At 38.9% G+C, this 25430-nt stretch overlaps 1 protein-coding gene across 5 annotated transcripts; it reads right to left on the bottom strand.

Annotated features, from left to right (window-relative positions):
* Positions 1-15842: 15842 nt before the first annotated feature.
* LOC131257876 (probable galactinol--sucrose galactosyltransferase 1) lies at positions 15843-19582 on the bottom strand. Of its 5 annotated transcripts, none has more exons than XR_009177733.1 (3): positions 19474-19582; positions 16934-17075; positions 15843-16033 (listed from the first exon to the last, which is right to left on the bottom strand). XR_009177733.1 is itself a non-coding variant. In XM_058258829.1 (3 exons), exons 1-3 carry the CDS (start codon positions 17096-17098, stop codon positions 15988-15990), a joined length of 279 nt encoding a protein of 92 aa, XP_058114812.1. In that variant the 5' UTR covers positions 17099-17172; the 3' UTR covers positions 15843-15987. The 5 variants fall into 5 exon arrangements, 1 of the variants encoding a protein (XP_058114812.1); XM_058258829.1 differs by lacking the exon at positions 19474-19582 and adding an exon at positions 16763-16830 and having other exon boundaries at positions 16934-17172; XR_009177749.1 differs by lacking the exons at positions 15843-16033; positions 19474-19582 and adding exons at positions 16196-16217; positions 16763-16830 and having other exon boundaries at positions 16934-17152.
* Positions 19583-25430: the final 5848 nt, after the last annotated feature.

Genomic DNA, 25430 nt, shown 5'->3' with positions numbered 1-25430 from the left:
CTTGATTTGGAAACAGTGGCCTGCTTCTTACACTTCTAAGAGATGAGAGAAGTGCCGAGAAAAATAGGATCTTGGTAGATCTTCGTGTGAGAGCGCAACCAGCCCAATCAGCATCCGAATAAGCTCGAAGGTCTAGAGTCGCCGTGGAGGAGAAGAACAGCGATCGATCTAGAGTTCCACGTAGGTACCGTATGATGCGTAACACCGCAGTCATATGAAGAGTCCGAGGAGCAGAAACAAACTGACTGACAACTTGGACAGCATAGGCAAATCAGGGCGAGTCATAGTTAAGTAAACCAGACTCCCAACCAAACGACGGTATAAGTCAAGCTGTGCAAGTAGATCACCATCGTCGCGGCCATAATGAATGTTAAGTTCTAAGGGAGTCTGAACTGTTTTCTGATTTATCAATGATGCCAAAGCGAGAAGATCCTTGGCGTATTTACGCTGGCTGACCAGGATCCCACGTTTAGAACGTGAAATTTCAAGCCCAAGAAAGTATGTGAGATGGCCAAGGTCTTTCATCTTGAAGGAGGATTGCAGAACTTCCTTTAAAGCCGAAATGCCAGCAGTATCGCTACCAGTCAGTAAGAGGTCGTCAACATAGACCAGAATAATGACAATTCCGTGAGCAATGATGCGTAAAAATAAGGATGGGTCATGACCACTTTGAGTAAAGCTAGCACCCGTAACAACATCGTGAAAGTGTTGGAACCATGCCCGAGGTGCCTGTTTGAGGCCGTACAGGGCTTTCTTTAGGCGACATACCTTATTGTCAGGGATTAAGGAGCCAGGATGAGGTTTCAGATACACGGTTTCTTGAAGATCTCCATGAAGAAAGGCATTTTTCACATCCATCTGAGCGAGTGGCCAGGAGCGAGCAGAAGATATAGCCAGAAGAGTACGAACAGTTTTCATCTTGGTCACGGGAGCGAAAGTCTCATCATAATCAATTCCGTATTCCTGTTTGTATCCCTGAGCGACAAGTCGAGCCTTGTATCGATCCAATGATCCATCAGACTTGAGTTTGACCGAATAAATCCATTTGCTACCAATTAGCTGTTGGTCAGCAGGTCGAGTGACAATGTCCCACGTATGATTATCTTCCAATGCTGCAAGTTCTTCTGCCATAGCCTTCTTCCAACAATCATGAGTGGCTGCCTGAGAGTATGAAGTAGGAATAGAAACGGTATCCAGAGTAGCATTCATGGCAGACATAGAGCATATCAACCGATCAGGCACTCGATGTTCACGAGCGGAACGACGAATCGAGGTAAGTTCGGGATCAGCAACGGGTACAGTAGGTTCGGGTTGAGTAATAGGTGGTGGATCTGTACGTGGTCGACGTGAGTAAACCTGCAACGGACGAGGAAGAGTACTTGAGGCAAACGGAATTTCTGGAAAGGCAGTTAGACCAGGAGAGTTGGGAGTGTGCGGAGGAGGAAGAGATGAATGAAAAGCAATATGCTCAAGAAAAACAACATGTCGTGAAACCCGAACACGACAAGAAACTGGATCATAACATCGAAAACCCTTCTGAGTTTCCCCAAATCCCAAGTACATACATTTGACTGATTTTGGAGATAGTTTGTTACGTTCACGTGAAGCCAGGTGAACATAACAGATACAACCAAAAACACGAAATGTGAAATATGCAAGAGGTAAGCCAGTGAGAACAGAGTAAGGAGATTTACTGTTCAGAACTTTGGTTGGCATCCGGTTAATCAAGTAGACAGAATGTAACATTACTTCAGCCCAGAAAGAACGAGGAACACTCATAGCTGTCATCAGGGTGTTGACAGTTTCAACAATATGACGATTTTTTCTTTCAGCCACCCCGTTCTGTTGTGGAGTATCAGAACAGGTGGTTTGATGAATAATTCCATGCCCTTGAAGAAATGTACGAAAATCAGTTGAAAGATATTCCCCCCCTGAGTCAGAGCGGAGAGTTTGAACTGAAACTCGAAATTGAGTCTCCACCATAAAGTGAAATAACTTGAATTTTTCAAAAACCTGTGACTTCGATTGCAGAAAGTAAATCCAAATGTAACGTGTGAAATCATCAATGAATATTACATAGTATCGTAACCCAGAGAGAGACATAATTGGTGAAGGACCCCAAACATCCGTATGCACAAGTTCAAATATAGAAGATGATTTTGTAGTACTTAGGGAAAATGGAACACACTTACTTTTTTAAAGACAACAGGAAGAACAAGAATAATCCAAATCATTTTTATTAAGAGAAATATTCCCTAACATGCCAGACGAAATTAACTGAAGTAACCGATCAGAATGTGGATAACCCAGGCGAAAGTGCCATAGTTTCCACAATTTATTTGCTGAAGAAATATCTGATGAAGAAGGAGAAAACAAACAACGAGCCGGAGTGACAGATGGATCAAAATCCAGCACGTACAGACGACCATGCCGCCTACCCCTCCCAAGTACCTTCCCCGTTGCCAGATCCTGCACAAAACAACAGTTGGGAAGAAATATGACTAAGCAGTTATTTGATGTGAGTTAACCAACTGAAATTAAATTGGAAGAGAGGTTAGGGACATGAAACACAGCACGAAGGGTGAACTGGCGATGAGCAGAAGGAGAGAAAGTCAATGATCCAACAGACTGAATAGGTAGTCTAGTGCCATCCGCAGTAGAAATAGCCTGATTGCTGGTGTAGGGACGAATGTCACGAAGATAGGATACAGCACCGGTCATATGATTGGAAGCACCCGAATCGAAGAACCATGTAGAAGATGAGGATATACCTGACATACCGGCCGCAGAAAGGGCCTGAACAATTTGCTGGAGCATCGCAGGAGTCAACGGAGATGAAAGACCTTCAGCAGAAACAGTAGATGTAAAATCAGTAACAGTCGGCTCGGAAGAAATAGTGGCAGCAGTAGCAGAAAGAGCACGACCACGGCCACGACCACGACCACCACGTCCACGAACGGAAGAAGATGCATATGCACATGTACGGCAGTCTTGAATACCATGACCAGTTCGTCGACAATAAGCGCACCATTCTTTGCATTGAGCAACAACATGACCCACCTTGTTGCAGCCGCGACATGTTAAAAGAGAGGAGCCACGTGTTGGTGTAGTGGTGGACACAGCTAGCACCATATCAGAGGATCCCGGAGTCGAGGAAGGAAGTGATAGAACTTTCAGTCGTTGTTCCTTAGCCAATAGACCATTAATAATCGAATTCAATGAAGGAGTAGGACTACGGTTCAAGAGAGCAGCTCGACAATGCTCAAATTCCGGACGCAGTTTCATAAGAAATTGGCGAACTTGCGCACTCTCGCGCATAGTTTGGAAAATCCTAAAGTCATTAGGAAATATTGGATCCATCAAGGCCATCTCAGTCCAAATTGTGACAATTTTAGAATAAAATGATTGAATACTATCGTCACCCTGAGTAAGGTTAACGAGATCCTGTTCCAGACGATATGACCGGGCCGCATTACTTTCTTGATAAATTGTCTGAAGATGCTCCCACATTGCCTTAGCCGTGCGATGAGGTGTGAGGCCAACAGCAATGGACCGATCGACTGAATCGAGAATCCAGGTAATAATCCGCCCATTGTTCATTTCCCAATCAGCCAATTTATCAGCATCCGTGGAAGTGGGAATAGTAACAGATCCATCAATTAGTCCCCACAAACCACGACCCTTCAGGAAGTTCTGAAAATGGATGGCCCATAGTGAATAGTTGGTACCATCAAAACTACACCTTGGGGCCTCTGTACGTGATGAGTTCTTGTCCATTGATCGGAGTTAATATAAAGCACGCAAAGAGTTGCAGCAAAAGAATGTTTTAGGTGTACCGTTCAGCAGGAGATACCCAACGGGATCTTGGCGGAATAGGAACAGCAACAGGACCTGTGGATCTGGAAAATATAGATCCGGCGACGCAGCAGCAACAGTAACAGATCGGGCGACGATGGGGGTGGTCGGATCTTCAACAGGGGTGGTCAGATCTTCAACAGGAGTGGTCGGACGCGCAGGGGGTGGTCGGACGCGTAGCAGGGGGTGGTCGGACGCGCAGGGGGTGGTCGAATCTTCAACAGGGGACATTAGGACAAGCAAGGAGTGGCCGGATCTGCAACAGGGGCAGTCGGAAGAGCAGGGGGTAGTCGGATCTGTAACAGGGGCGCGGGACGAGCAGCAGATGGTGCTGGACGAGCAGAGGGATGATCGGACGACGCAACAGGGGTGGCCGGACGACGCAGGGGTGGTCGAATCTGACAGGTGGTGACGGATTTGGATCAGTGATGCTCTGATACCATGTAAACCGAGACGAGCTGAAAGCTTTTGTGTATTTGAGACAACCCAAAGGGGTTGAATATATAGAGATTACAGCATCTATACAAGGAAAGAAATAAAATCAGAATCATCTACATATGAAAAACCAACTATATAAGGTATGCTAGTTATACAAGGTATGTTTCAGCCTGTCTAACATGTAATACACAGGTTGTAAACTTGCATGTAAGTCACAACAGTTTCAAATCCTTAGCGTATACTATCTGGGCACGTACACTACATGTTGAGGTGATGACGCTTCTATCGCACTAGTACTGGCATATGCATAGGAAATGCATCCAGTGTTTCTTACTCAGAAACTACTCTTTCCGAGATTCCTTGTATAGTGGAAGATTGAGGGAGAGAGGTACACCTTGTATTTCTTTATTTCTCTTGATTTACGTGTTGTTTGATAAACTAAAAATATAAACTCTGAATACTTAAAAGTGTTGGAATGTAATTTTGAAATAATTTTATAGATATTTTAGTAAAAAGTGAAAATAAATTTTAACACACCACTGCTTTCAACATTTGGCGTTTAGCATTAAGTGAAGGGAAGAGAGATTATAAAATACCTTTATTTTCAATGAAAATAAATTAAGTACTTGATAATCTGAATTCGCCAAATGATCTAAGTCATATAAGTGTTGAAAATAAGTTTTATCAAACAAAATATTAATGAAAAAGAAAGTGTGTTGTTGTCCCATGGTAATATATATATATATATATATATATATATATAGAGAGAGAGAGAGAGAGAGAGAGAGAGTATTGGTCTCCTGTGAACTATCCTGCAGGCTACCTTGGTGCGGTCCAATTCCCATAGTAAAGAGGAAATCAGATTACGTACTAAGCAAACTCTGTTGGGCCCACTGTGAATGGATGTGGTCTATCCACGCCATTCATCCATTTTTCAAGTGCATTTTAATGGTTGAGACCAAAACTGAATCATTTCCAATGCTCAAGTGGACCCCACCGTTACGTAGGGATTAGATACTGACAAAGGGTACGCGGATCAGATACTTTCAGGTTGAGTAGGGAGAGTGGCTACTGAAGTGAAGTCACCAAGTTCTGTGGACCCCACTATGATGTATGTGTTGTATCTACAACGTCCATCCATTTGGAGATATTATTTTAAGCCATGAGCTAGAGAATGAGGCATATCCAAAGCTTTCATGAACCCCACCACAGAAAACACCAGGAAGATTGATGACCATCGTTGAAACCTTTCTAAGGCCCACCATGATGTATTTTCAAAATCCAACCTGTTCAAAAGTTAACAAAGACATTAAAGAAGGGAAAATACAAATATAAGCTTGATCGAAAACTTTTGTGGCCTTTAGAAGTTTTTAACGGTGGCGTCACTCTCCCCACCGTTTTCTGTGGTGGGGTCCACTGGAGCTTTGGATGTGACTCATTCTTTGGATATTACCCTAAAATGGTCTCTCCAGATGTATAGACGGCATGGATACAAAACATATATCATGGTGGGGCCACAAAATTTGGTGACGTCACTTCTCAACCTGTCAATAGCCCATCTGCGCCCAGGTCTCTTGCGAGGAAGCGGACTGTGTACTGAGTAAACTCTGTGGGCCCGCAATGATTTATATATTCCATCCACTCCTTACATCCATTTTAACATATAATTTTAAGGCTTAAACCCAAAAATGAAGTATATCCAAATCTCAAGTGGGCCAAACCACAGGAAACAATGTGAATTGAATGTCAACCGTTGAAAATTTTCTTGGGGTCCATAAGTTTTGGATCAATCTGATATTTGTGTTCTCCTTTCATCCATATCCGTGTGATCTTATGAGCAGGTCGACTGACAAATAAACATGACTGTAGACCCTAGAAAGGTTTCAACGGTGGAAATTATTATACCCAATGTTTCCAGTTCTATGGTCTGCTTGAGCATTGGAAATGATTCAATTTTGGTCTCAACCATTAAAATGCACTTGAAAAATGGATGGACAGCGTGGATAGACCACTCCATTCACAGTGGGCCCAACAGAGTTTACTCAGTGCGCAATCTGATTTCCTCTTTACGATGGGAATTGGACCGCACCAAGGTAGCCTGCGGGATGGTTCGCAGGAGACTATATATATATATATATGCTCTCACACAACTAGTTGGACCATTGAAATTGGTCCAACTAGTTGTGCATTAAATGTAAAAAATTACTATTTTCATCAACATGTAATGCACCACATGCGAGGATACGTGACATTGAGTCTTACATAAGTATGATGGGAATTATGTGTCATAAATCCAACCTGTTCATCAAATAGGGCCCACTAATGAAACTTTATATACTAAAAATTAATCAATGATCATCACCACTAGAGTCACACATATAAGTTGAATCTGGACTATTGGAATAGATTTCTAATACCTCACTTTTCTTGTAGATGATATCATACTATTTATCATTTAAAAAAAGTAATATATAATCATTCGCATGCTTATAAAGGACCCTACTTAATTAATGGACTAGATTTTCAAGATATGTGGCGCATCATCTGAATATATCACACGTGTATATCTTCTCTAGTCATCTCATTTTCTTTGTAAATATTTCTCCTTCTCCTTTCTCTCTCTTCGTTTAATGTTTTTTTTCCTTGTTTAATGCTCTATCCCTTATACATGTGAAAACGAATCAAGTTAGTCCTTAGCCTAGAGAGGGCTATGTGGGACCCACCATGATCTTTGGATTTTATCCAAGCCAATCATCCATTTTGTTATATTATTTTAAAGCATGAACCCAAACGAGGCAACTCTAAGGCATAAGTGGATCACCATGACGTATGGGCCTTATTCTCTTTTCTATTTATCCTCTAAAATCAAGATGATTTTTGTGTTTCCTTTCATCCAGGTTTGTGAGACCTAATCAGCAGGTTGGATGGAAAATAAACATTCTAGTGGGCCTTATAAAGTTTTCAATGGTGAGTTATCAATCAATACTATTTCTTATGGTGTGGTCCACTTGGAGTCTGGATTTGGTTCATTTTTAGGATCATGTCCCACTATGATATGGAAAATTGGAAGTACTGTGAGGACAAAACACATGCATTATAATGGGCCAAATAGCACCACTAGTGCGGTATTAATGGACACCGCCGAATCCGAGTCCCGTATTTTTAAGTTTCATGTCCAACGGTTTGGATTATATATCAAGATCTAACCACTAGTAACTTCCAACCTTTCATGTTTATATGACATCTAAACCCTCTAATAGGTTGACCATCATAAGAATCACCTTTTTCCATAACTCCTTAATATCCAGTTGTATGGTCATTGGTTACCAACGTATACTTATTGTTTTATATGGTGTGGACCACTTGATAGGTAAATACTAACAATAATTGTGATGAATGATCTTCATGTTGGGGCTAAACTGTTGAAAGGGTTGGATTTTATACGCACTTAATACTTTAAAATTTATCATATGCTTAACAGTAAATTATAGCCCAACTGATTAAACTAAACGGCTATTTCTCTCGGAAACGTATCACTTTTACGAGAAATTGACCACTGTAAATGCCACCTTCTACCCAACGTCTTTTTAAAATGCTCCCAAACTTTACTTTCCCAAAGTAAACCATTATGCACGGACACACTATTTGCAGACGAAGATACCCTTGCATTCAGAACCTATAGCTACAAATTATAACCATAGCCATAGCTATTTAGCCACCGTGAATGCAAGGGTATTTTGTCTGCAAATAGTGTGTCCGTATAGAATGGTTTACTTTGGGAAAGTAAAGTTTGGGAGCGTTTTGAAAAGACGTTGGGTAAAAGGTGGCGTTTACAATAGTCAATTTCTCCACTTTTACGGTAACTTACGAATTGCGAATGTAAATTTAACCTTGATTTTTTATGGGATATATATTGTTATGTATGTGTGATCTACTCCGATCATTACATGTATAATCCCATGATGGTCCATAATCTAAAAAACAAAGCCGATCTGTGACTCAAGTGAGTTATACCAAGGGAAATAATTTGGAGTGTTAAGTCCACCCTTAATTTTTATAGGGCCCACCATGATGATTATGTGAAATCCACTCCATCCATTAGATACCACATAATATGATTCAACTAGACTATACCAAGGGAAACCGTTTGGAGGGTGAGCTTTCATTGTACACTATTTCCAATTGTGTGGTCCACCTAACCTACGGATGGGGATTATTTCCAGTCTCTAAGTCTAACATGGTGTGACTCACCTAATGGTTGGAGTGGATTTCTCATTAATGCTATGGTGGGCCCACCCAGGCTAGCTAACAACTTGTTTACTCTTCAAAATAACTTCTTGGTCGTAGTTATTTATTAGCATTAATTAACACTCAAATCGGCAACTAGTTGGACCATCCAACTAGTTGTGTGAGTATATATATATAAATATATATATATATATATATATATAGAGAGAGAGAGAGAGAGAGAGAGAGTAATGCTCACACACAATTAGCTGCACCGTCCAACTAGCTATCTGAATAATATGTAAGACATAATGTCACACATTCTCACATGGTATATGACATTGATTTGAAAAAGAAATTTGTGTTATTTAATACACAGCTAGTTGGACCAAATTGAATGGTCCAACTAGTTGTGTGTGAGCATTACTCACACACACACATTATATGAGCCATTGGATGATAAACATTCAAAATGCGCGGGAAGATGCGACAACCTCTCAGGGAAGCTTAATGTGATAGGAAGTTAGTTAGGGCCCACCATCATGTTGTGAGAAATCCACACCATCCATCTATTTTTTTTATTTCACGTTAGGGTATGAGACAAAAAGTGGGGCAGATCCGAAAATCACGTAGGCTTCACGATAGGAAGTAGTGAGGAATGGATGTCTGCTGGTGAACATCAGTGGGTTACAGAAGTTTTAGATTGAGCTAATATTTTTGTATTTTCAATTCATCCCAGTAAGAATGACCCTGTGAACAGTATAAATGGCATATAAGAATAATGATAGACCTTAAGAAGATTTCAACAGTAGGCATTTAACTACTCACATTTTCTTATTGTGTGGCCCAGTTGAATTTTATATATCTTATTATTTTTCCCACGTCCTAACATGACCAGAAAAAATGAATGAACATGGTGGATATCTCATAAACATTATAATGGGCCCACTATCTGTGTAGATAAAAATTCCTTGCCACACAATCTAGACGACAAGCCGTATGCATGGAAGTGTATTAGGTGCGGCTCAGGCCTGACCCAAGACGGTGCAACCCTTATTGTAGGCCCACATTGACGTATGAATTTTATATCCACTCCACCCATTTGCCTTTATATATCATTCTAAGATATGATTTAGAACCTGAAGCATATCCAATTCTCAAGTGGAACAAACCATAGTTAAAGGTTGTGATTGACAATTAATGGGCCACTTATATTTTAGATGAAGCTGATACATTTTTTTATTTTACTTAATCCAGTAACATATCAACAGGTTAGATGGAAAATAAGCATGATGTAAACGTTACAGTGGGCCATGGGAAGTTTTTAATGGTAGAGTATTCAATCACTACTGTTTCTGATAGTATGGTTCACTTTAGAATTGGATCTTCTTTATTTTTGGAATCAATACCTAAAATTGTCTTCCAAAACAAATGGACCATGTGGGTACATAGTATGTAGATCAAGTTGGGCCCCACGATGAGGGACGCACTGTCGTAGGTTAGGCGGAGGCCGCACCTAATCTATTCCCTTCCGCGTGGGGAGCGAAAAGGCTGGTGTGCCACACGCCACCGACCGTGTTGCCGTCACTAAGTTCCTTGGCCCCACCATGATATAAGTATTATATCCACACCGTCCATCCATATCCAAAAATCATTTTAGGGCATTAGCACAAAAATTAAGTAGATCCAACGCTAAAGTAATGCTAAAGTGGATCATAACATAAAAAGTAGAAGGGATTGAACGCCTACCATTGAAAACTTCTTGGGGCCACAAAAGTTTTGGATCAAGATGATATTTGTTTGGTCCCTTCATCTAGTTCTTTGTGACGTTATTGATAGGTTGGATGTAAAATAAACATTATGATGGGCCGTAGAAAGGTTTTAACAATGGGCATTATTGTCCCCACTTTATGTGTCGTGGTCCACTTGAGGTTTGGATCTGCCTGGGTTTTACAGTAAAGCCTTAAAATGATATCTTAAAATGGATAGACAGTATGGATATAACACATATATCACGAAGGACCACACATAATTGGTGACATCAGCGCACCCCAAGACTATATAACTCCGATTTATCCAGTTTTGCCCTTTTTTTTTTGGAATGGCATCTCCACTGTATATTTTGAAAATTTATTTTGACTCGACCATATGTTATGGTTCTATGCGCTCGACATAGCACCTTTGTACATGTATCATGGGCACAAAATCTGAATGGTCCACATGATGCAGCACCCCTTGAAACTCTATGGCCTAATTTTCAGCCTGATCCAAAACTCTAGTAGGCCATAGTAAAGAGAAATGCAAATCAAGGGAGAAGATTGTTTCCCTTTGCCATGGCCCATCAGATTTTTTTTATCAGACTGAAAGTTGGGTTTGTGAGGTTTCTATTGCGCACCTTCTTACGTCAGCACCCATGCACACCTTTGCACACATGTCATGGCACACCTTCTCTCTCTCTCTCTCTCTCTCTCTCTCTCTCTCTCTCTCTCTCTCTCTCTCTCTCTCTCTCTCTCTCTCTCTCTCTCTCTCTCTATATATATATATATATATATATGTGTGTGTGTGTGTGTGTGTGTGTGTGTGTGTGTGTGTGTGAGTAGTTCAACCACACATATTTTTCTGTTTCATCTCTCATTTAACTCCTTGGCTTTGAGGTTTTGTTTTAGCTCTTTTCATTTGTGAATTTGTTTAATTTGTTTACATTGACTATGTGGGGGTATTTTTTTCTAACAATTGGTATCAAATTTAAATGTTGACAAGCTTTTTAACACAAGATTGTTGTAGGCTTTGTCTTACAATTGTTTAAGATGACTTAATTGAGTTTGACCAGAATTGAGGTATTGAAGTTTGTTAGATCCAATTACGTGTTATGAAAATTGAACGTGAACACAATTTTGGTGAAGGAAGTACAATCAAAAGAAAAGAAGGAAAAAAAATCCCTTGAAGAAAAAAAATGCAATTTTTAGAGGAGAAAAACTAGTTAGTAATGGTGGATCTTCTTGTATGAAATAATTCACTTTTGTTCAACGCGTCTGATCAAACCACTGTCAAAATTTTGTGGAACAAATTTCGAAATCTATACAGAGAAATTAGTGTTAAATGAGATTTTTATCTAATAGTTGCTATATAACTTGATGACAAATTAAATGTCCATTTTTCAATAACACTTGAATGAGTTTAGTATCTTAATTAGCAGATTGACAACAATTAATATAAAAATTGATAATAAAGAAAATATTATACTTCTACTTTGATCGACACTGGATTTATAGGACAGCTTGATTATGAATCTAAAAATGGTCTAGATCTTAATATGGAGTTAATCAAGTCCACGTAATTCATTACCAAAGAATCCATTAGAAAAACACTTATTGATCTTCTAGTAATGTTATGATGGTTAGATGAAGATCTACTAAAAGATATATTTGTTAGAAAGATTAAATGAGATCCAAGTCGAAGGGGCACAAAACAGAAAAGTATTGAAATTGTGGAAAGAAAATGTCACTTACGCAAAATTGATTGAATGATGTGTGGATTGATTAATGTTTTGATCTAACTGATGTTGATTCATGAAATTGTGTCACATGTTAATTTACTTCTCACATTTTATTTTTGTAAAAAAAAAAAAAATTTTAAAAAGAGATGGAATCACATGGTTATATTCTGAATTAAACAAGTGTTTATGAAATGATGAAATCATGCATCATCCATTGCATTCGCATATTACATTGTCGATTATGGGGGCCCTCCCTAGAAGGGTTGTCGATCTTGGTAGAGCATTACCAGATGCGAGTTATGCCAATGCCTATTGAAAGGTGGAATCCTACCCAACAGGTAGATGCGGGTTGATGATCTCCAACCTAAGCAGATGGATGATCACCCCATCTAGCGCATTCATACATCATGTGCATACATTTTTGCATTCAATATTTTTATACTATTTTATTTGCTATGTATATGAACCATGCTGGGATATTTCACTGAGCATGGCCAGCTTATGTTTTTATTGATGGAAAAACCATACAGATGAGCCATTAACAGATGTTGTGGTGCACAAACCGGAAGGGGTCACTAAACCGGAATACAACCCACGTGAAATGTGGCCATACTTATTTGAAGATAAATTGGTAGCATTAGATCATTCATGAATATCTAATTTATTTATTAGGATAGTTTAGTTGGCATACAATGCATATTGGCATTGATTATGGGATTTTAAGCAGTTGTTTAGATTTATTTGATTTAGACATTGTGAGTCTGGAATAAACATATTTATAGTAAGATGGTATAATGAATGAATGATGTTTAAGATTTATGTTATTTGAATGGTCATAAAGATTTAATATGCCTAGTTAATTGGTGTTAAGTGTTATGTATGCGTGATTGGAATTCGACGAACTTGGGTGGAACTTAGAATGAACGCAATTACCACCTCTGATTAAACTAATCAACAGATGAAGTTAGTACACTTTGTGTACGAATTACAAAGCAAATTTTGGGTCTGAGGGTGCACACTCTGCACCTAGATGTTAGGGTGTGATAGGTTTAAATCTTTTTGTTGTGGTTTTGTTGCTTCCATCAATTATGAACAAGTATTTTCACAAAACTAGATTAAGAATTCTAGTCATTTGATCAAAATATTCAATTGTACAAATACAATAATAGTTTACATTACTTAGATATCAAGACTATCCAAACAATTTGTTTTCGTCATGACATCAAAAGTCAAATAGCATAATTTGAAAGGTTTGGCCACATGTAATATGGTCATGTGCTTGACTATGGATCATAGCCTCTACTAGTAGGGGTGCAATGGCCTGGCCTAAAACTTAAGGCCCATGCACTAACCCAACATAATAAGTTTAAGCCTGATTCAGGAAAAAATTGTTTAGGCTCGTGCTTGATGGAGTCGGGTTGAGTGCTTGATGGAGTTGGGCTGAAGATGGATCAAATTCATATTTTCCACTTGAATAACTTAGTCTGTATCTTGATCAAGTAGGTTATATATATATACAAACAAATAGACACTTAACAGGAATGAAACCAAGGATCTATGCTTAAGATGCATGGGTTGCCTTATTGAGAATTGAAACATCACATTTATTAGACAACATGTACACTCAAAGTAAGGTCGAGCTAAGATGGGTCAAGCTAAACTAATTTGAGCCAAAGCCCAGCTCGAAAATTGATTGGCTTGGGCATAAGGGTGACAATGGCACTACAACAATTCAGTCTTTTCACGACAAGTCAACTTGTCGCTAAAAACTCCAAACTCGACGCTAAAAACTTTTAGCGACGAGTGTTGCTCGTCGCCACGTTTAATGCAAATACGGCATCACTAATTCTATTTAGCGACAAAAACGGTAACTCGTCGCCAATAACTCAACTATTTGCGACGACCTAATAACTTGTCGCAAAATATAGTTAATTAGCGACAAGTTGACACATCGCCATTGCATATCGTAAAACGTCACTAAATATGAGACTCGTCGCGGATAAAGACGTGTTGCGACGAGTCCTCGTCGTCGCTAATAAACCCAAATTTGTCACAAAAAGTTTTTTTGCGGCGAATGTTGCTTGTCGCCAATTTTGTTGCAAATAATAACTGTTTGCGACAACTTAATACATCGTCGTTAAATAAAGCTTATTAGCGACGAGTTGACATATCGCCATTGCATATCATAAAACGTCGCTAAATATAAGACTCGTCGCGAATAAAGACATGTTGTGACGAGTCTTCGTCATCGCTAACAAACCCAAATTTGTCACAAAATGTTTTTGCGGCGAGTGTTGGTTGTCGCCAATTTTATTGCAAATAATAATTATTTGCAACGACTAAATACATTGTCACTAAATAAAAGCTTATTTGTGACAAGTTTACACATCGCCATTGCATATCGTAAAATGTCGCTAAATATGAGCTTCGTCGCGAATAAAAACGTGTTGCGACGAGTCCTTGTCATCGCTAACAAACCCAAATTTATCACGAAAAGTTTTTTGCAGTGAGTGTTGCTTGTCGCCAATTTTATTGCAAATAATAATTATTTGCGACGACTTAATACAGCGTCGGCAAATAAAGCTTATTTGCGACGATTTTACACATCGCCATTGCATATCGTAAAACGTTGCCATATATGAAAGTCATTGCGAATAAAGACACTACCAGAAAACTGGACAAAAGCTACGAATAAAAGCCGTAGCTAAAGACCTATGGCTACAGTTTTAATCCGTAGACCTATGGCTACGGATTTAATTACAATAGCTACAAATATAATCCGCAACAATAATTTCTGTAGCTAAACGTAATTTACTTCGAGACAAGTCAGTCATCATCCAATGAGTGTTGCTAAAATTACTGTCTCCCTAAAATTTCCATCCTCTACCTTCACAGTGGCATGCAACAATCATTGGATGATGACTGACCTATCTCAAAGTTAAATATCAAGTTAGCTCCTTGACTCAAACCAAGTCAACAATGTGAAGTCTTATCAAATTCTAAAATCCATTCGACAGGTTTCTAAGCACTAGATAAACCAACAATGTCGACCCTGATTATATTCCTCACATATAAATGGAGTTTACCTGCTTAGCTCGTTTCCCAAATACAAAGAGCATTGCATTTATGACGTTGCTTTTACAACTTCCATTCAGACCCACTACCATTGAAAAACTCTGCAGATAACAAAAATTTCAAATGAGACAATAAATACATGAGTCAAGATATAGTGCACAAAGCAAAATTGTATGAAATTCACACTCAAGTAACTAGAAAGGGACCAGATCCAGTGCCATTGGATGCATGGGAGGTACCATGCCCTATGTCATTACTGCATATGTGACATGGACATGGATTAGGTGAGGCAGGGGTAACAGCTTAGTGGGTGAGCCCCTGACCATGGGGCCCAACTTGATGTATGTGGTGTATATCCACGTCATACATCTGTTTCACCATCTCTTTTTAGAGCATGGTCCAAAAATTGAGGCAGATACAAATCCCAGGTGGACCACACGACACAAAAACAGTGGTGATTGAACAACCACCATTAAAAACTTCCTAGATCCACAGTAATATTTATTTGCCATCCAACCTGTTGATAAGTTCTCACAGACCAGGACAAAGGGAAAACACAAATAGCAGCTTGATCCAAACTTTCATGGACCCCAAGAAGTTTTTTATGGTGGGAATTCAATCCCTGCTTGTGTGGCAAAACAGATGAACAGCATGGATATACAACATATACATCAATAGAATCAAGATAGGAAAACTAAATGTACAAATATATGAACAGATCCAGAAACATACATGCTTCAACAACAAAATAAAAATAAAAACTTGAATCAACATGACAAAAAACATGAATCAACATGACAAAAAACTTAACATTCAAAAACTTGTCTTTCCAATGCACAAGAAACAAAGCATCTCCTGAAGAAACTAAGTTCTGTTGATTTGATCTGTCTTAACCTTTATGTCCATCTGAAATGCAGTGATGCCATTCTCATTACCAGCAACCTGCAATGCTAAAATCACAGGTTATAATTTGCATGTTTTGTTTACAAAGTTAGACTTTAAGAACCACAATTAGATACAATCAATGGCTTGCATTTTACAATGAGCTTTAGAGTTAGTCTTAGGACTGTTTCTAAATTCTTTTATAAAGAGTACAAAAATGTGGTAATGGTCTCCGGGTTTGTCACTGCATGGAATGGCTTTTAACATGAGCGAATGTTTCAGTGGCTGGAAAAGCATATGCAAGAAGGGTGTATTTGGATTCTCAATCAAATTTGAATTGATCATTACATATGACAGATGTTACCCAATAAAAATGTGGGATCAGCATCAGTCATGATGATGACCAATCCGCAAATGCAATTTCATGTGTTTCTTCATGTGGAACCTTAAACGGTCATGATTTCAGTTTTAGGGCATGGTTAAAGGACTCAGCGACTTATACCGACTAGTTTGATCTTGAGTTTGAGTAGTGACTCGCTTGAGATGGGGGTCTGAGTCAACTCGGACAAGTCATACGGGACTCATCTGAGTCTTGAGACCAAGATTGGGTTTCGTTCGCCCATATTGTTAACAGAGCAGGGCTTGCTGCACTTGGGACATTTCCACTTCATTGAATTGAATTATTGTAGAAATTTGCAATTAGATTCAAGCGAGTGCCATGAAGTGGCTAAGCTATTCTGTTTGCTTGATGTAGATAAGCTATACTGTTTAATGCAGTGAAATTAATACCTAACATAAATGGCACATCCTCCGACCGCACGAGCTACTCCATGGTATTCAGCCACCAGGTGAATGCTCTGATGAATGACATCAATCACCAAATAACCAATCATGATTTCCCAAAAACTCAACAAATGTTGAAAGATAAAGCTATCAGGAAACAGGATTATGGTAGCTTACATGAAACATATCCCAATCAGGCTGCATGAATTCTCCAAGGAATAAGGTGTTGTAGGCAACAGATGCAATATGGATTGTATGTGACGCTGGGACTCTCGGCCAAAAATCATCAGATGCTCTTATCACAGCAGTCCTCTTTGAGCTATATGCCAAGAAATGAAACATCAAATTAAGTATAATTCCTTTTTTTTTCAAATGAAAGCTCAAGTATTTTTAGACTAAAACTACACCTCTCCATAAATTGAACCGTACTACTGCCAGTTACAGCTTGGTTTGTCCGTTTCAGTCCAATTCAGCTAGACTGTTTCAACACAATTTTTCTAGATTTTTTTAAAATTAATTTCCAGCCACTTTGATTCCATTTAGTTGCTCTAAGATTAGAAAGCCAACGAAGTGCGAGGCTTTCAAACAATTGAAACCCTCTGTTTTGGGAAAAGAGTGAGTTCCCAGATATTTCTCTTTAAAACTTTTCCTTTTTCCTAAATGGAATGTTGAAACAGCCAAAGGAAAGAACAGTTAATTATTTGGGATGTAGCTGTAGCAGCCCCAGAGAGGAAACAAAATTTTGCTTACTATAAAGAATGATTCAAGAATCATGAAGGAGAACATGAGGAATAGAAAGCTAAAATATGGTCTGCCACACGTCAAGATCCAATCCACATTATGGAAGTGAATGTCTAACTATGGGGTTATCAGGAAGTCTAGGATCCGTTATCACAAAAAAAATTTCAATGCACTCTAGTGTTGTGGCTAAATCAATCCCTTGGCGTATATCCTTTTATCTTTCCAAATGATAATGTTAAAGGATTCTTACCTTTCCTTTATTTTTGTCTTTCAAGAAACTCCCCTAAAAAAACTTATAAGAATCAGTTAATAATTTATGTTCTTTATACCTATACTTGAATTATGAATCATGTTGGAAAAGTGGCATTTGATTCCATAGACTGACAACAACAAGAAAATATACTTTGATTTCTAACCATCATTCATTCATTCCACGATAAATATAGGTCAATAGTTAAGAAGTTGAAAAAAAAAACAAGCTTCATGATTTAATGTTAAAGAGAGTATATACTGTTTAATCTTTTATTATGAACAAAATAAAGTAATTTACCTTTTCTAAATGATTCTTAAAATGCCCCCAGCAATTTCAAAACATAAAATGAACGCCAAGTGAAGCTTAAAATAGAAAAGAATTAGTATAATTTGAATTGTAAATTGTAAGATTTAAATTATAGAATCACAACATTCATATAAAAAGGGATTCAAGGTGAGATTCAAATAGTTTTGCTTAAGATTCAACTCAAATCCTAAATAGTAAATAGTAGGATTTTGATGACTATGAGCTTGTTTAATATATGTGACCAATCACATTGAATTCATGCAGGACAATTGGGCGATGGGCGAACCTCATTGAATGACCGTTATGGTTACTGGTGCATAATTTTATCATGGCCATTGCTCATTCCAAACTCATAAAAATATTTCAATGAATTGCTCAGAGTCACATTCAAATGCATGTTGGATGCACTGGTTGTAAATGTAGTGAAGTGGCTATCCATTTTGAACCCTTGCAATGATCCATTCCTGACAAGCATCAGGCTTCTTTGTGCCTACGTTCGGCTTGACACGAAGATACAACAAAGTCCCTCTGAACGATGGTTTTTATTATAGGGCTGTTGAGCATCTAAAGGGTACCTTACATTGTTGAGAACAGTTGGTTGAAGTTGTAAGCTTGTGAAAACCGTCATCTTCTCACCATCCTCAAAATCTTGAAACCATATAAAGTAAGCGACTCATGGAAGATAAAAAGTGGAGGATTTCATGGTCTATATGCTTCCTTGTGGGCCTCTCTATAAACAGCAGCAATGAAAATGGAAGATTGTAAATTCAGATGTTATGCATCAGTTGAACCTTTTTATCCATTCTGTGGGATCAGTACAAAATCAATCTGAAATTGAGGGAAACCATTCTAACTACATTTGTTTTAATCTTTCAACAATGCCATTTTACGGTTTTTGCACGTGGACTGGAGCATCTGGAGTTAGAGATTCAAAAGGATTTAAATCCTTTAGGTTCCAAAATGCACTTCATTTTTGCAGGAAGCAAGCTGTGCCCCTTCACACAAGAAAGGGGACCTAATGTGACATAGATCCTTGGGCCCACATCATAGACCATGTCAGAAACCTAAAAGGATTCAAATCCTTGCCTCTAAAAAAAATGCAAAGCCCCAACTATGCAAACCCCTTCCCTCGAATCATTAAACTCAGGCAGTAGGAGGTTAATTCTAATTTCATAAGACCAGCAATATGATCAGACAATAATAAGCTTCCCTATAAACCTTACACATGCTTATCTTTACATAACTACTAATAAAACTATATTGTCTTATCAATGCTCGGGATTTAGTTTGCGGATAAAAAGAGGAATAGACCCTATAATTTCTACTATTGGTAAAAAATTATTCAAGACAGTTTTACTGGGGCTGGGAGTCAGATACTGCTGTAAAGAGAAACCAAAGACATGCAAAAAATTTGTACCGGCAGTTTCTTCCAAGAATTTCTTCCCGAGTATACTCTGTCAGTTCAAGAAAGCTATCAGATGCAAATATCTGCAAGCCTCTCACTTGAATCAGCCCTACTTTTAAACATGCAGTGAAGAAGTCATATATCTGCCTCAGAACAACTAACCATAGAGGTTACTAAAGCTATAACAATTTCAACTTCTCAATTACTAATCATCATTGAAAATTGTTATAAAATAAATAAACACACACACACACACACAAAACAACATACAACATCAAATGTTGTTACTATTACTGGAGAAATCTTATACACGAGGCCCTTTGCTAAATGAAAACTAATAGGGCCCAGAAAACTGTTTATATCAAACCTGGCTTATACATGAGGCCCTATGGATTCTCTGAATTGAATTCATGCATCTAGATACAGGAACAACAGAAAACAGTATCTAGGACAATAGGTGTCTGTTTGTAAATGCTAGCAAGTGTAAATGCTTACAAAAAAGGACTTGTGCCCAACTACAAGGTTTCTGCAGCTAGGTACCAGAACTCCATTCCATCAGATATGAATGTGTAGAATTGTAGGACAGCTTCCTTGATTGTAGGAGAGGTCTTGCATGTTGTTCTTTCAATTGCTATGTTCACCAGCAACTAATCCACCTCATGCTCCAAGTAATGTCATTCCAGGTTTAACATTTCTTTTGCCAGTTGAACTCAGGTAAGGCGTTTTTTATTATAATAACAGCTCTTATGCTAATTGTTGAGAACTTAACAACCAATGATTCTTTGATATTGCTGTCTCAGAATGGAAAAGCTGCAAATGAGGAGTGTCAGAGGACGAGTTAAGCTCTTTGGCACGTTAATGCATTGGTGGTGCCGTAATTTTTACATTGTGGAAGGGCTACTTATTCAAGGGCTTTGTTAGAAGCCCTTTAATCAATATTCATAGGTGGGCCATGGCACATTAAAGATAAGTGGATCAAAGGCTCGGCTCTGATTCTAACAAGCAACGTTGCATTTAGTGGATGGCTTATTCTCCAGGTGTTGAGATGGATGGTCCCTGAAGGAGATGCCGAAGCCTAGTAAATGGGCCTTTGGCCATATCTCAAATCCAGCCCGAACCTGGCAGAACACAGGCCAGGCCAAATCCGTCCTGGCCTACTTTCACCCTTCATATTTGGAAGTCGTGGTAGAAGTGAAATCTCCTCTTTCATATTTTTCATCTAGCATATCCTATTTACAGGTAGGAAATAACAAGGTAGATTTCTTGATCCAATCTCAAAATTCATGTTTTTGAGACTAAGAAAAGAACTGGAATTGTCTAGAACACCTGTTTTCACTCTTTCGCGTCCATCATGTTGTCTATGCAAAAATCCAGTCCATTCGTGAGGTGAAAACCACCATTATTTGGACTGTACACATATAGAAGATAAGCCCATAAAAATCTCATATGGGCCACACCACTGGGAACAATGTAAAATTGCTCCCAAAACCGCTAAGTTCACACACTGCAGCCTCACTGAGTTTTTTTTTTTTATCAGGCTGACTTTGTATCTTCTCTTTATCCTGGCTTCTTACATTTGATAATGGGTAGAAAGGTATACAACATGGTGACCTCACAGACAAACCTATGGTTAGCATCCCATCTACATCATTCAATGTGGTGTGGCCCTCATGACCTGGGGATCTAGATGATTTGTGGCATTAAGGCCCAACATTGAGGATAGAAACCGATGCAGCGTGGATTTTACATATACAACATTGTGGGCCCTAAGACTTAGATGTTTTAAACAGGGTTGAAGAGGATTCATTCCCCCACGAAAATTCAAAACCCGAAACATTTGCAATACAAAACTAATCAGGTATTGAGGCGATTGGCTGAAGCGAGTGCCACCCCTTGTGCCCATACCTTGAGCATAGCCTTCACGTCTCTGGGGTCGTCACTCGAATCATTAGATTGCCCCAACCAATACCCAGGTCCCTGTTGCTGCATGGTCTCATAATCTGAATCATCAATCTGCTTTCAAATATGGCATGAGGTAGGACTTATGTGGATACCGATAGACCTTCTGATCGCATAGGTCAGAGATCTTCTGAAACACCCTACACTAGCGTCATGATCAGTTTCCATTCATATTCTTATAAAATCAGGATTATTTCTGGTTTTTGATGATTCTAAAAAATCGATTAATGATGCTAACCCCCAAATGCCAGCGATTCGACATAAAATACATATGGTAAAAGACTAATCTAACACAAATCCAGTGAATACAATGAGGAAACCGCGATTCAATGGCGCATCCAAACGCAACAGATTTCAGAAAGAGAGAGAGAGAGAGAGAGACTAACCGTTCTTCTTCTCCTCCTCCTCCTCCTTCTTCTTCTCCTTCTTGCGGCGAAAGGGGGTTTTGAAAACGCTAGAGAGAGAGAAGTTGGGAAACAGAGAGAGGGGAATGCGGCCAAGAGACAGGGAGAGGGTGAGGGAGAGCGGGAGATCGAGAGAGGGCGAGGGAAAGGGAGAGGTTGAGTGCGAGAGAGAGAGAGAGAGAGAGAGAGAGAGAGGGTGAGGCAGCCTGAGATGGAGAGAAAGCAAAGGAAAGGTCGACGCGGGCGGGAGAAAAGGGCGGACTGAATTTTCAATTTGGGGGGAGGGGCGTGTGACGGACGGCCCTTTAAACCGTGGGTTTTAAGATCGTGGGGCCCACCATGATGTATGTTATTTATCCACTCCGTCCAATAATTTTAAAATATTATTTTAAGGGCTGATACAAAAAATGAGTCAAATCGAAGCTGTAAGAAGATCACACAACATGAAAACATTTTTATGATGTATGTGTTTCATCCATTCCGTTCATCTATTTTTATAGATTATTTTAGAATTTTATACCAAAAATTAGAGGAATATAGACCTCAGGTGGACCACAACACAGGAAAACAATGGTGATTAGATATCCACCATTAAAATCCTCCTAAGGCCCACTGCATTGTTTATTTGATATCCAATTTGTAGATTAGGTCATGGAGGACCAGATGAGGGGAAAAACCAAAGATAGGCTTGATCCGAAACTTTTATGGCCCCCAAAAGGTTTTTAATGGTCCACGCGCATTCAACTTTGTTTCCTGTAATGTGGTCCAGTTGAGATGGGAATATACCTCATTTTTGGTCTTATAGTATAAAATTATTTGGAAAAATGGATGGACGGCACATCATAATAGGCTCATAGAGCACCGACCACCAGCCATTGGCCGTGGCAGGGGGAGTAGCCAATCCGTTTCCCCTCTCTATCGTATATATGGGCATGGATTGAATACTGACAAGGTTAGTAGCCAAATCGCTACTGAAGTGATGTCACCAGGCTCAATGGACCTTATCATGATGCATGTGTTGTATCCATGTCGTCTAACCATTTTTTAAAGATCTATTTTTGAAATTACAAAGAGAATGAGGGCTACAATAGTTTCCAATAAAGCTGATATTTTTGTTTTCACTTCATCTCTCTCTATGTAAACTTATAAATATGATGGATCTTAAAAATATATCACTATGGGCCTTATAAATGTTTCAACGATGGGTGTGACGGCTTCCATGGTTTTCTATAGTGGGTCCACTTGAAATTTAGATATATCTCATTCTCTTTGTAATGCCATAAAAATAATTCAAATTAAACCGTTTAGATTTGGGTTACAAGTTTAGGTGTAGCTAAAGAAGAATAAAAAAACATTACTCATGGTTAATTATGGATTGTCAGGTTGGTGGACATTATTGATTGGACTGTTATAAATGAAAAAATATCGAGCAGTCTTGTTTCACCAAACAAGTGGTTGTGGATCAGAGGCTCGGATTGTTCTATAACTTAGTAAATTGGGCTCCATAATTTAGTCAGTCAAATTTAAGTCGGATTATCCAAGCAAGATCTATAATCGAATAAAGCCCTAAAAATGAAGGATTTTTTACCATAAATTTCTGAGGAATCTTTATTTTAGCTTTATTTTTTATTTAAAAACTAGTGAAGTTCAAGACTGGTTAGGCCGCATGGAATGTATATAACATCCAACCATCCAACTTATGCACCCATCATAGTTATAAGTTTATAATGTACATCAGGTCGATCAGATCATCAAATTAGCAACATTTGAAATCGGATATCTTGAATGGTTTTTTTTTTTATTGGATGTCCATCTTATGATCATATCCGCTATAAATGTTTTTGTTCATCTAATGTAGAATGCTTGGAAATGAATAATAGCAGGCATGTCATAGTGTCATGTGTGGGTACATGAAGCCAAATTGCTACATACATTTTATGTGTAAGTTGCTTGAAGTTGTATGGTGGCACATGTGGAGTAAGATATGCATCGCAAATTTAACATTTGAGCACTTAAAGTTAGATGTAGTATTTATGCTCATTAGCATCATTAGCACATGTAGCATATTCGGAACTAATAAAGATGGATGATGACACATGTGACATATTGGAACAAGAAATGTCATGTAGTGTAGGACATGCATTGGCATATTTGACATGTTGATTAGAGTTGGGCACAAACCGACCCAATCCAGTGGACCCGACCCGATCTGAACCGATCCGAAGGCCTAGATCGGTGTTGTTCGAGTTGGATCAGTCAGATCCGACCGTTCATCGAATCGAGTTCGGATCGTGGTTAATCCGGACCGATCTGAACTGAATGGATCCGATCTCGACCGATCTGATCTGATCCGGAGTTATTCTTATGAATATTTATCACATATATTTATCTTATGAACATGTTGGATAAAAAATAAACATTATCGGGGCCTTATAAATTTATCAGCGGTGAAAATCAATACTGCTACTTTTTCCTGTGGTATAGTCCACTTGAGCTTTGGATATGCATCAATTTTGGGTTCAACCACTAAAATGATCTGGAAAAATGAATGGACAGCATGGATAAACCACATGCATTCACGGTGGGCCCCAACAGAGTTTACTCAATACGTTAAGAGCCTACTGAGAAATTTTGTGATGTGCACGTTAAGTCGTTAACACAGCTCAGCAGCTTGGAAGCGGATTGCGTAGTGAGCAACTCACTACACTTAGCGTACGGAGTGAAGTCTGTGGGGTCCACCATGATTTATGTATTTTATCCGCTCTGTTCATTCATTTTACAAAATAATTTAAGGGCTTGAGCCCAAAAATTAGAGATATCCAATATTTAAATGGACCACACCACAGTAAACAGTTGAATTGAACATCTACTGTTGAAAAATTCTTGAGGGCCACAGAAGTTTTGGATCAAGCTTATATTTGTGTTTTCTCTTCATCCATGTATTTATGATGTTATGAACAGGTTGGATGACAAATAAACATCACTGTGGGCCTAAAAAGGTTTCAACGGTGGAAATCATTATCTCCACTGTTTCAAGTGGTATGATCCACTTGATCATTGGATATGCTTCAATTTTGGGATCAACCCCTTAAATTAGATGGAAAAACGCATGGACGCCGTGGATAGACTACATACATTCAAGGTGGGCCCAACTGAGTTTACTCAGTACGTTGAGAGTGTACTGACTACTAAGTAACTCAGTACGCAATCCGATTTGCAGCAGCTTACGGGCTATAAGTTGTAGCCTGTAGCTGGTGTATAGATGCGTGTCGTGCAAAGACGGGCGGTGTGGATAGAATTCATACATCTTGTTGGCCCCTTAGTGGCCCATCGGAGCCTCATTCATCTCATCCCCCATCCAACCATTGCATCCCCCATCAAACCATCCATTCATCTCATAAAATCATCCAAACATCCATCAATCCATCTATCCAACCATTCCATCCATCTATATATCCAGTCATCCAAACATCCATCCATACATCCATCCATCCAACCATACTATCCATCCATCCAACATCCGACCATCTCATTCATACATCTGATCATCCCATCAATCATCAAAACATCCATCCATCCATGCCATCTGTCAATCAAACATGGTTG

The sequence above is a fragment of the Magnolia sinica genome, chromosome 1 (assembly GCF_029962835.1).
Source record: "Magnolia sinica isolate HGM2019 chromosome 1, MsV1, whole genome shotgun sequence".
Taxonomy (NCBI): domain Eukaryota; kingdom Viridiplantae; phylum Streptophyta; class Magnoliopsida; order Magnoliales; family Magnoliaceae; genus Magnolia; species Magnolia sinica.
Note: the sequence above shows the minus strand (reverse complement) of the source record. Positions and strands in the feature narration are given on the sequence as shown.

Bases quoted from the DNA above. Each gene is read 5' to 3' on its own strand.
- LOC131257876 (XM_058258829.1), bottom strand. From the start codon at position 17,098: ATGTTTCATTTCTTGGCATATAGCTCAAAGAGGACTGCTGTGATAAGA. The intron at 16,831-16,933 runs GTAAGCTACCAT...GTCATTCATCAG, and splicing joins CTGATTGGGATATGTTTCAT to AGCATTCACCTGGTGGCTGA. The intron at 16,034-16,762 runs GTATTAATTTCA...TTAGCATTGCAG, and splicing joins GGATGTGCCATTTATGTTAG to GTTGCTGGTAATGAGAATGG.